The sequence below is a fragment of the Neopelma chrysocephalum genome, unplaced genomic scaffold, assembly GCF_003984885.1.
Source record: "Neopelma chrysocephalum unplaced genomic scaffold, ASM398488v2 Primary Assembly neopelma1_25, whole genome shotgun sequence".
Classification (NCBI taxonomy): Eukaryota; Metazoa; Chordata; class Aves; order Passeriformes; family Pipridae; genus Neopelma; species Neopelma chrysocephalum.
Window position 1 is genome coordinate 35,225,486 of NW_020897694.1, and position 12,327 is coordinate 35,237,812.

General features: G+C 42.1%; 1 protein-coding gene across 5 annotated transcripts; it reads right to left on the reverse strand.

Moving 5' to 3' along the window:
• Nucleotides 1-1,260: 1,260 nt before the first annotated feature.
• Nucleotides 1,261-10,647, reverse strand: TXNDC9 (thioredoxin domain containing 9). 5 transcript variants are annotated; one of them, XM_027674894.1, is made up of 5 exons: nucleotides 10,556-10,647; nucleotides 8,706-8,922; nucleotides 6,335-6,453; nucleotides 4,141-4,395; nucleotides 1,261-2,790 (listed from the first exon to the last, which is right to left on the reverse strand). In XM_027674894.1, exons 2-5 carry the CDS (start codon nucleotides 8,892-8,894, stop codon nucleotides 2,673-2,675), a joined length of 681 nt encoding a protein of 226 aa, XP_027530695.1. In that variant the 5' UTR covers nucleotides 8,895-8,922; nucleotides 10,556-10,647; the 3' UTR covers nucleotides 1,261-2,672. The 5 variants fall into 5 exon arrangements, with proteins under 5 accessions (XP_027530695.1, XP_027530699.1, XP_027530694.1 ...); XM_027674898.1 differs by having other exon boundaries at nucleotides 10,450-10,586; XM_027674893.1 differs by having other exon boundaries at nucleotides 10,446-10,560.
• Nucleotides 10,648-12,327: the final 1,680 nt, after the last annotated feature.

Consider the following 12,327-nt stretch of genomic DNA (forward strand, 5'->3'; position numbering starts at 1 on the left):
GATCGCTGTTAATGAAGTTAATCTTTCTGCTTTTCAAGTATGAATAGCTTACATTTGTTTCAGCTGGTGTTCTCTGTATTGTGACACTTCCAGCTTGCTGTCCCAGGTTTTATTATCATGGACAATTCATTAAATTAATGGGCACTGCAAAATCACTGAACTCTACAACAGAAGAATAATTTGTTCCTCACTACTCAAACCAGACAAATTTCCCACTTCTTAAAGAACTTACAGGTTTCTGCAAAAATAAAATTTTTGGGTTTGGATTGTTCATCTCAAAGCAATATGCAGAATGGAGATGTTACCAAGAGGACTGTTCAGTAACAGTTTTAATGTTCATTCAAGACAGAAAACGCAGAAAGCAGACGTGAAAGAACTGAAGGAACAGATCTAGGAGACTGCTACTTCAAAAGAAAGTTAAACTTATTATTACAAACAGTCTCAATTTCCCTCTATACCCATGGCAAGAGTGTCCCTGTCCAATGCAAGGGGATTGGAACTAGATGATTTTTAAGTTGTAATCTCTTCCAACTCAGGCCAGACCATCATTCCATCATTCTACCCAAACCACACATTCCCGCAAACTCCTTGTATCAGCACTGGAGTACGTGTGGTCATGTTACAAACCAGATGAAGAAAGAGCTCCCAGGAGGGATGAAGGAAGATTAACCTAGGAAAAAAAATCATCAGCTTAAACTGACATGAAACCACAGACTCTGAGTAGGATTTGCGTTGAAGGATTTGCGTTGTAATGAAGCTATTCACACGTGGAACTGAGTAACCTCCAACAACGCACCATGCGGGAATCCTGACAAGCCCACGTGTTTCCACACAGCATGCAACTGCATTAGACATGATTTTATATTTCCACAGCCTGTTCGACATAATTAGACTCAGAGATGAGTCCTGCTAAGACACTTGTAAAGATACTGTTGGAACATTGGTTTCCTGAATTTCATGCAACTGGATAAAGAAAAAAAGAAAAAGGAGCACTTTCTAATGCATTTGGGAGAGTTTGTGCATTAAAAAGGATATCAACTCGAAGGAGGTCTGCTTTATGCTTCTCCTGGATGAAGAGGCAGCTGTGTACATCTTAAGCTGATTGCCTTCTCATAGTGATGTCATAGTGCTAAGATAGAACTGTAAGTAGTTTGCTAGAAATCCAGAAAGAGCTCATAAAACTTCCTGATGGACTTTATTAAAAGAAAATTAACCCACAGCACCTAGACTTCCTTCTTTGAAAGGATGCAGTAGTCAACATTAGAATTAAAATAATTTTATTGCAATGTACATGAACAGAAATAAAATATAATTTTTTAAACTTAAAGAGATATATTGCTGGGCTGGCCCAATCACAAGTGTTCTCCACTACAAGGCAGCAAGACTGACTAGACCCACTTCACTGCTTTTTGGGCCAAATGGATTCAAATACCACCTCAAAAAGGGTCCTTCAGCACAAAGCAAATTATTTTTTTAAAAACAAAAAGAAAACTCATCAACTCTTCATCTAGCCAGAAATTTTACACTGTGTCCAAGGAAGATCTCCCTTGAAAATTCTGTCCATTATTGAAGAACAGTACACAGTATGCGGTGTTATATCTGAACTTAACAATCAAGGTTTCTCCCAAATACTTTTCTCTATTCTACTCTCTTGTACAAAGCATCTCCTATAAAATCCAAACATTCACAACCACAGAATTATACAAACCCATCAACAAGGCAGTTTTCAATATGCTTGTTGCTATGTGCTATTACCTGCTGTATCAGCTCTGACATGCAGTGTCATGACATAGATGGTACAAAGGCATTTCTCTTGGCCATCTGTTTCAGAATTCACAGAAGTTATGACTGCTTTTAAAATTTATAGCACAATGCAGTTAATTTATTTAATGTCATGATATGGCACCATAAGGAATCATTTGTTAAAATGCACAATTTCTTTACTAATCATTTTGTGGGGCTTTACTGATAATATAAGAATAAACTTAAAAAGACAACTGGAAGAGGAACTGATCAAGAAAAATAATTTTTTAAAGTGTCTGTTACCTCTTTTAATAAAGAAAAAACAGAAAAAAACTCCTGTAACTGTCAGATTTCACAAAACCAACAAAATTCATTCCTTACTGAACAAGGTTAAACTGTGGCCTCCTTGCCACATGATGTGGATACCTGGATGAGGTTTTAAAGAGATTTTTCTTCCACTATTTTAACCAGCAAATGCTCTCAGATACAGAGTTCCCCCAGCCACAGATTGCTTCACAGATTGTAGGGAAGCATTGCTATCTGCTCACCCTGTTTTCACTTTTCCTTGTACATCTGCTTTCAGCCACTGAAACTGGATGCTGGGCCAGAGGGAACTTTGGTCTGACTTCATACAGCTGTTTCTAAGTTCTTCAAAACATTTCATAAGCTTACACTTACTAAAAACAAAATTCATCATTTGCCATGTCATTTAGTCAGAAGGACTAAGATTTTTGAATTACAAAGACTTCCAAAAGAGGAAAAAAAAATATTTAAGCTTTTTTCCACTATGACTCAGTTGTATAAAACTGTATAGAAAAATGAGAATTATGTGCAGATGTAATGAAAAGCAGTAAGCTTTATAAAAAACATTCTTAGAAATGTACCACGCATAAACAAAAGATGATTTACAAATATATTTAGTGGCTCTTCTAGTCATCATCAGAATCTGAATCATATATCTTTCCTCTGATGGTCTTCTTATCCAGCTTTGTAAAGCTTGTTCCGTATTTCTTTTGACTTTGAAAAGGTGGGTCCATCAAGTTTCCACTAGAGGAAAAGGGTAAGACAAGTTGATTAAAGACATATTCATACAGACAATAAGCAGCATCTCTAATGACCTGTTTCTCCAGAAAAAAAAAATCGTAAGAGACCACAATGCCTACTCCCTAAAACCACTTTAAGTAGTAGCACTGTAATGTTGCCAGCATAGCAATCTGACCTGAACAGTTTTTCCCCTAAATACAGTTTATCCTTTCACCATCTGCTATCCCACAGGTTGAAGGCAAATAACTATTTCTAGGCTCTGAGGAAGACTATGCCCTTTTCAGGAACTCCAGAGAGCAGGACATTATTTTCAGAGCAGTGTGGAAACATGGTTCACTTTGCAAAGCCAGGGTCTGGCAAAACGAACAAAAAATGAAACAACTCCCCCACAGCACAAGGAGCCAAAACCAAATACACAGTACTAGTAAGGTCAAGTAGGAGGCAAAATTATGCCATAAGACAGTGTATTCATGTTTAGCAAATTCAATGCTGTTTGGTATAAATCCTGTGAAAGATTTTTCCCATAAAAGGCTGTTGCTGTCTAGAATATACATCCAAGCTGTCTTTGACTCCTCTGCAGATTTGCTTGTTACTGAACTGGGAATTACCCCTTGTTCTCAGTTACAAATTTTAATTTCAGTTATTTCACCTGAAGTTCAACACCTACTAAGCCAAACAGAATAGTGCCAAAGACATTAAAAACAAAATACCAAAATTAACCTAAAAATATAAAGATGACATTTGAGCCACACTGGAAAGCAAAGCAAAAAGTCTTGGTAAATAATTCTCCTGTAAAGTTAGGTTATTGTGGTGACATATCTACTACTGCCTTCTGTCCTGTAGCCTTTAATGTGGTATCTATTATGATTATATTGTACTGGTACTCAAATAATTTATTTACATTTCTTCAATTTATTTTCCTTTTCTGTACTGTTCATTGGAAAACAAACATATCCATGTTTGTGATATGGACTAAAGAGGACTTCCTGAGTTGTCTCTGAGGTAGACTGAAAATGCTCAGATTTACTTGCATTGCGACAAGAAGCATCTATAGCTGATTTAGAGAGGATTATATTAGACGCATGACTCTGAGGCCATATTAAAGCAGCACAGCTACTCCATACACCTCATTGCAAGAATTGGGTTTATTTTTATTACTATACAAAAAGGACAGCATAACACTCATTACAATGGTTCAATACTTTGCCAAAGAGATTCCCTTCCTTCCCTTGCCAGAGTATTCAGATTAAACTCTCATATCAAAGTTAAAAACTTTCACAGATTTTCCTGTCTGCAAGTATGTTCTCCTTGCACTTTATCTGAAAATAAAACAACCACAAAACAATTAATTACCTGTAATTAATTATGTCTGCACAGCCTAATCTCCATTCTAAGGTTTCTGTAGTGAAGTCATCAGTGTTACCAAGATCAGTAAAGCCCACAATGTAGTCTTGCGTTTTTCCATCTTTTATTAGTGCTAGAGTGGGAATTACTTTGATGCGCAGTCTCTCGCACAAGAAAGGAGATTTTTCAGCATTTAATTTCAAGAATTTTGTCTCAATGTGCTTTTTTGCCAATACAGTCAAATGCTTGTCCATTATTTGGCACCTGTGGAAAAAATTACCCAAAATATGTAAAGTGTTAGAATGAATACAGTGAAAAACATGTATTTTAGAGAAAATTTAAAAGGAGCAGTAAAGAGCTAGTTCTGTCATGTTACTACCTCAGACATGACCTTTCTAATTAAGAATTTAGTTTCAAGAGAAACTGTGTTTTAGATGTAGCTGGATTCAATGACTAATAGAGGAACAGCCTGGAGCACCTTTAGTGCACAATTACACCATTCATTTCTCTAATTTCTTCCTAATTAGTTCCACATACACTTGCAAGCCTCTGTCTCGTTTCTTGAGGACCGCACTTATTGTTGAAATTTCTTTCTGATTTCTATTGTTCCTGCTCTAGCTTCACTCCCTGTCAGCTGGAAAAATTTCGCTATACAAGGTTTCTTCAGAGAAGTACTTTCAACATGTTACAGCATTTTGGATTTTTGCAGTCACTACCTTCACAGCTGAGATGCAGTAATTCACTGTAAGGGAAAAAAAAAGTGATTTGCAAAGACTGCTACAGCAGGGCTACAGGCAAAAATATTTCACTTTTCTGTTGCCATGGAATAGGAGTGAGTATACAATTCTTTACTAATTGTTTCTCAGCCAAGGGACAGTGACATGAACTGCTCAAAATACTTGTCAGATGGCAGAGATTTGTGGACTCATCACCTGCAACGTCAACTTTCTGGATCATCTTCTCTAAGCAATTTGGCTTAGCCGCAAGAACTCCAATGCAACTGTCCTTTAACTCAAGAGGAGAGCTGAACAGAACAAAGAGCTGGAGGAAGCAAGGATGAAAGCAACGTGGTATGGTGGTTGGTTAACCAGAGACATGGGCTTCAAGCTGGTTGGCACCACAACACATTTTACAAAGCACTTCCTCTGAAGTTCCTTCTCCTGTCTGAGTCTACCAGACTTTGCTGGTTCAAGATGTAAGAACCAAACAACCCAAATCTGTTTCTAAGCTACTTTATTTGCAGTGACAGCTTTCAACTTCTTTGAGTAAAAGCTAGCCAAATAGAACCACTTCGTGTATTTCTGAAACTTAAACACTGAACTTAGAAAATGTGGGACACAGATACCTCACTGCATAATCCAGCCTCGACCTCTTTCAATTTCTCACATTGAGGCTGTTTCAATTTATATTCTGTAAACTAGAGAGAATATAACACCTTTGGGGGAAAAAAAAACCCAACAAACCAAAACCAGGACAACTGCATCCTCCTTCAACAAACTACTCTACTTTCTAACTGCATTTTAACAGAACGCATTGAAAGAGACCCAATGAGGAACAGCCTATAACCCAGAACTTCTGAAATTCTTCCAAGGAAGTGGGAGATCTCATTTTCAGTTCCTGTTCTGAGTCAGGACATATTCTCAGATCTAGGTGTCTCATACCCTAAAAAAGTGACATAATCACAATGGCACAGTCACAAAGGGAAAGCAGCTGCAATTTGTATCCAGAGATCCTTTCAAAGTAAAAGGTTAAATTCTCAAGATGCATAGACAAGATTTTGGTTATATTTTATTTTTGTTTCCCAGACCTGCCCGGAATATTTCTATCTGGAATAACCAAAGCCATATTTCTGAAATGCTGCTCTGCTATGGTCACTACATTTACAGACCTGGCTGCCTCAAACTAAATCGATAATGAAACAGAGCAGTCTCTCAAATATTGTAAAAAAGGCTGTACATTTATGTTTTTATCAATTATATAACAGAGTATTAATTGTTGTCAAATCATGTTCAGAATAACTCTAATGGAAAAAATAAATTTAAAAAAAATCAAATGTCTTGAGAAGTGAGATTTGTAATGAAAGAATTTGAATACTTCTAAAAATGCCTACTTATTTGTGGGATTTGAAAGAATAAAAGAATACATCTGTTTTTGTAGACACCTCTACACAAAAGGTTTCTTCAGCATGGCTTTTTTACTATACCTGAATGTTGTATCTCTATAGAAATGGCAAACAACATTTTTACTTTCTTTGACTTCTTGGAAAAAGTCTCTCTCACTGGGGATTTCTCTGTATTCTCCGTGTCCTTTTGAAAGCCATTCCTTTTGGAAAACATAAAAGGAAATAATTAGTATAGAGTTTGTTAGTACTGCATCTGTCGTGCAAGCTCTACAGATTTTAGAGAAATTAAACAGGGGGCTTGAAGTGAAAAACCATTTCATACAGTAACAGAGAAAGAAATTATATCCTGCACTTCAGTTACATTTTGAAAATACGTAAATACCACTAGGCCTAGGTTTAGGCTTGCCTCTTTTTCAACAGCAGATATGTGGATGAGCAGTAAGGCCACCCTTGCTTATTTGGAAATACAAATCTTGTACAGATTGTCAGTAAGACAAGACTAGTTCAAAGAATACCATAACAAAAATTCCCAGCATTTGAAAAGTGCCAACTGACAGCTTGGACTATTCTCTCTGAAATGTTTTTGTACATTTCAGAACTCTTCTCTAAAACTTAATCAAGCCACTACATGTATTAAACAAATTTCTTCTAAGTTCTTCCTCTATGAAAAAAGCCTACTAACTCATCTGCAATAGACAAAGTTTACCTATCAAATATATTAACATGTTAACATCTATAAATATGTTTACATGAACCAGGCTCACAGAAAACCATTAAAAAAACACATATGCACCATTAATCATAAAATGTATGGAGAAACAGAATCTCACGAGCTAAAATTTATATGTAACTTCAAAAACTGCCTGATTAAGTGTGTAAATACAGTTTACAAAAAGCTAATCTTCCAGATTTTCAACAAACACACTTAAGGAAAAATCCAGCTTCTACATTACTAAAAGTTAATTGTAGTGTACGAAAACAAGTACAAACTAAGCTAAATGATTAGAAGTAGCACAGTATGACAAAATTTGACAAAACACTTTAGTTTCCAATGAGGGAAAAAATTTTTGATAAATCACTGTTCTTGATCTTCCAGTTTTGTCTTAGCAGAGTGAAGATTAAAAAAAAAAAAAGGTTTCTGAGCGAACCAAAGATATCCTGTAAGATAAATTAGGATAGAACAAAGAATTTCCTGAATATTGTATACATTAAAAATTCATAGAAGTATGAGCATGTGAAAAAGTCACCATGGTACAAATCACGAGTATGTGAGTATGCATTAATTCTCCTCTGCACAATTTTATTCTGGAATAGTGTGGCAGCACACTCCTATTACTGAGCAGTATCCTACTTCACATTTGCATCTGAAAATGTATGAGAACAGTGACTTAAGACCAAACGACATGAAAATGTTTTTGCATGAGATCTATCACATGTTCACATCTAAGTGTTATGACTTCTGAAAAAGGAAAACACTAGAATCAAACATAAACTGAACTTCTGAAAACAAGCAAACAGTGTGCCACTTTCTCTACTTCTGCATTTAGAGAATCCAAGCTGCTAATGCTGCCTGTCCTCCAGTATCCCAACCATGCCATGCCATTTTACTGCATTCCTGTTTCAAAGCCTGGCATTAGCTTTTAAGGATTCCATCAGAGGCAGAGCATCTCCTTTCAACCCAGTCACCTCTCCCCCATCAAAATCTATTTCTTTAGTTGGGTTTGCTTAGGTGGAGTAAGCTAAGAAACCTATGGCTTCCTTGTTTACAATTCAGGTCTCACACCATATGTTACCAAAATTTTGGTGAGAACTATTGTTCAAAGAGACTTTTGAGGGAGCATAAAGACCACAATTTGACATGAGGTATCAGGAACTAACGGAAAATTTCTTTCCTGTAAGAAGACACGAATGGTCATACAAAGACAACATTCCACTGGGTTAGAAGGAGTGCGACAAACGATTCCACCCTAGGAACAAGGGAAAACCTGGTATCATCCTTCTACAAAATACCTTAAGAGAACAGCATGCATCACTTACATGCCACAAGTAACAATCCAGAAGCTTCAGAAGGAAGCTTCTGAAGAAAGAAATGAAGGAGCCTAAAGGATTATGAATAGGTTGCCTACAAGGCTTATGCTTCCACATAGTAAAGTTCAGTGAAAATGGACACACTCAAATCTCTGTAGGAGAGTCTTTCTCCTATCTGTATTGTAAACAATCACAGAGGTGCTTCTCTCCTCCTGTTAAAAAACACAAAGCATGCACATATGGACAGACACTTGCTTTCCTGGATAATTTAAAATTAATAAGTATGAAAAGGTGATGAAGAACAAAAAAATCCCAAAACCAGCAAAACAACCCCAAAACACTTCATTCACATACACAATTTCCCTAGGATTTCCCAAAAGTCTGTTACATGTAACACATCAAGACCCTGTACTACAGGAATTACTTGTTTCTGTTGCTGGGTCTTTTTTAGTGCCTCAAGCCTCCTCTGTTTAAGGCGTTCCAGTTCATCTTCATCCATTTGGTCCAGCTTCTGTATTTCAGCATCCAGATGTTCTTCCACAACCTTGGTAGACTGAAGTATTTCATTCTCCAGAACTTTTTGAAGTATATCAACAGGGGTATCGGCAGCCATCTTTAGCTGGGAAGTGATCTCTTCAGAGCTGTGGAAATAGTGACACAAGGAATTAACATTTATGCAAACAATTAAAAGCCTGATCTCTCTTGCAGTTCACACCCTAGAGAAACAAAATACTGTGCTATTTGAAGATAGGAGTAGATAGTTATTTTCTATGCTGCAACCCCCTTTGGAGAATACTTTCACAAGGAACACGACTGGCAACAAAGATACAAGTCAAGTCCTGTTCTCTCAGCCCCAAAGCCACATATTGAAAGTGTAAAGGAAAATGAAACCGCTTGTTAATATAAAGAAGAAAAAATCACCAGTTCCAAAGTGGTGAGCCAGATGCACCTACCTTTAATAAATATTCTGAAACAAGAAGATGCAGTTGGAAAACTCCAAGCTGCTGTTATAGGAGGGATAAGATGTCTCAGAACAAATCTAAGCAATGCTTAGTATACAAGTTTCTGGCAGTAGTTTAAACGCAATTACTTTAAGCACCTCAGGCATTTTAACATATTTAAATCTGTGTTAACACTCCTCATCTAGAAGAAAGATGAAGTGCTTAACAGCAAATGCTTTAGGCCAATACACTGCTTTAATTAGTACCAGAAAACTGCTACTGCAAACACCACCCTATGGTAGCCAGCAACAGGATTTAAAAGCCACTACCTATTGCTGTGTGAAGAAACACAGCCAAAATAATTTTCTCCCTGCTCAAACACAACAAAAGGCACAAAATACTAACTGGGGTGCATGAAGAGCTGTGACAACACAATCGATTGTTCTCACCAATAAACTTACACTGCAGAAAACTGTCATTGTAGCAACTGATAAGTCTGAAAAGAGGACAGCGCACCATCACCCTACTCAGGTTCTTAACCCGGAGACCACGGTTCTGATGTGCTGAGTTTGGGTTCTAGGGTACTCCTGGCTGTATGTCAAAGCAGCTGAGCTGCCAGCATCATTGGCTCTGCAAACACCTTGCACACAGAGGCAAGAAAAGCACTTTAGGTAGCGACAGGCAAAGTACCAGCACGAGGGCAGCACTCCAAGCGTACTGCAGCAGCAGCAGTGCCCAGCCTGCCGCCACATCCACTCGTGTCACTGCCACGCTCCCTGACCCGCAGCACCCCGCCTACTCCCCCTCTTCCCAAAGCTGCTAACCACAAATCTCTGTTCCCTAACCCCCTTTTTTGTACTTCCAGAGGGGACAGGAACCTTGCCAGCGCAGATCAGAGGCCAGCAGGTCTCCAGGAGAGGGAAGGAACCCTGCTCAGCTGGGGCAAGGAGAGACTCGTCCTCCCAACAAACAGGAAGAAAAAGGCAAGACCAATCCCAGCCAGGATCTACGACATCCCGAGGGCTCCCGGCGCCCCAGGGGAATCCCAGGTGCCAACAGGATTTTCCTACGCAGCCGGAGGGTTCGGTACCACTGCCGGGGCCGCGGTTCTGCACCTGGGCCGGGAAGGGGCGCAGGGGGCCCGGCCGAGGGGGCGGCACACGGCGGGGGCACCGCGCAGCCGCCAAGCGCCCCCCTGCGCAGGGCCGCTACAGACAACGCACTCACCCAGTTCCGGACGAGCTCTCCCGGGACACCCCACCGCTCGCCCCGCCGGGCCCGGCAGTGCCGCCCGTGGTCACGGCCCCCACACGGCCCGGGCACCGCCGCTCACCCTCCACCGGCCGCGCCCCGACCGAGGTATCGCGAGAGACAGCGCGGGGCGGGGCGCGCACGGAGCTCACTCCCCGGCGCGCCGATTGGCCGGCCGGCGGCCGCGCGTCCCTACGGGCGATCGCGCCCGTGCACGCGAAACCCCTCCCGACGCGCTGATTGGCCGCGGGCTCCTGACGTACGCATGCGCCCCGCGCGCGTGCCGGGTGCGTGTGTGCACCGCACCTGCGCCCCGGGCGGCCCCCTCTCCTCCCACTCCGCCGCAGCCCCGCCCCGAGAAGGCCCCGCCCTCCGCCCTCCCCCTCAGCGGCGGGGCTGTGCCGGCCCGGGCGCTGCGCGTTCCCACGGCCCTCGCCGCGCTGCCACGGGCGGGGCTCGGCCGCGGGCGGCGGGGGCGTGGCAGCGCCCTTCTAAGCCCCGCCCTTCCTTTTCCCGGCGTTCCGGAGGCTCTGGCGGCTGTAGCGGGAAGTGGGAGTTGGGATCGTGTGCCACCGCTGCCGCCGGTATTTTGGGGATTCCTCCTCGGGGTTGTGCGTGTGTTGCCAAGGCCACAGCCCCGCGGAGGAGCCGCGGGGCCGGGCCCCCGGAGCGAGGGCGGGAGGTGAGTCACGCTGCGGGAGCGGGGCCTCCCCGGCCAGAACGTGGGATGTGCTACAGCAGCAGGGGCTCGTCGTCTCTGCTTCCTCTTGAAAGTACGCTGGAAGATCCGCTGATTTAAATAATGGGATATTAAAGCGTATCTTCAAAAAAACAACTCAAGTGTTCTGCTGTCGTCTTTCTTTGAAATCTGACTCCCCAGTACCGAAGTGGGCTGACAGGCAAGGTGCGGCGGGAAGATAAACTCGGCCTTATCTGCAGTCTGCTGGGAGCCTGGGTGGGAGAGACTGATAGGGAGCTACAGCTGTTCAAAGGCAGAGAGAAATAAGAAAGTCAGGGTTTTAGGGAGTGAAGCAATCCTCGGGTTGCAAGGTGAAGAGGTCTGCTCTGTCCGCCAGAGGAATTACTGTGATGGGGTGATGACGACAGAACACGTGCAGCTCTCAAAGCATATTAAATACATAGAATGATGGCTGTGCTCCCTGTGAGTGTTGTTATTCCTGCTCCACCTTGCTTTGCTCTTGTCAGGAGGAGGTGGGGTTGCAGCAGAGAGCCCCTCTGCCTCAATACACTGTTTGCTGCCTTACTTCCATGCTGTGTGTCTGTGGATGTCAGCTGCCTCCTGCCCCACAGCAGCAGGACCTGGGCTCTCCTGTGAGAGAGCCCAGCACTGTGTCTGTTCCCAAGGCTCCTTGGAGGGAAGTGGGAGGGAAAGTTTTGTACACTGAGAAAGTCTGGCAAAGGGGGGAATGAATTACCATACTTCTAGTGCTGCCCAGCAGCCAATTTCCTTGCCATGGAACATCTTCCATCCCTGGAGCTGAGTTTGGTCACTGCCACAAACCCAGTGCTGCCTCCTCGACCCCCCGTGTGAGGGCCAGTTACCTCAGGGTCAGATGGTGAAGTTTTGGTTACACTTCACCTCCAACGTGGGGGAGTGCTGGAGATGATGGACCAGCAGAGCCCACAAAGGGCTGGGGGAAAACTACTTGTGTGCCCAGAGGAGCAGTGAGGTGTCCTGGGCATGTCCCACACCTGAGCCTGGTCACTCTCCTGCTGCCCCGTTCCCTAAAAACTTCCCCCTTAACCTTTCCATTCCTACACTTAGACCTAGCCATTCTATTTGCCTACAGGTAAAACCTTTCCAAACATGTTAATTTTGACTGTTCAGTCAGG

Excerpts from the sequence above, each read along its gene's own strand:
- TXNDC9 (XM_027674894.1), bottom strand. The coding sequence starts at position 8,894 with ATGGCTGCCGATACCCCTGTTGATATACTTCAAAAAGTTCTGGAGAAT. Across the intron at positions 4,396-6,334 it reads TATAGAGATACAACATTCAG|GTGCCAAATAATGGACAAGC; the intron begins GTATAGTAAAAA and ends TTTTTTCCACAG. Across the intron at positions 2,791-4,140 it reads GCAGACATAATTAATTACAG|TGGAAACTTGATGGACCCAC; the intron begins GTAATTAATTGT and ends CTTTTCCTCTAG.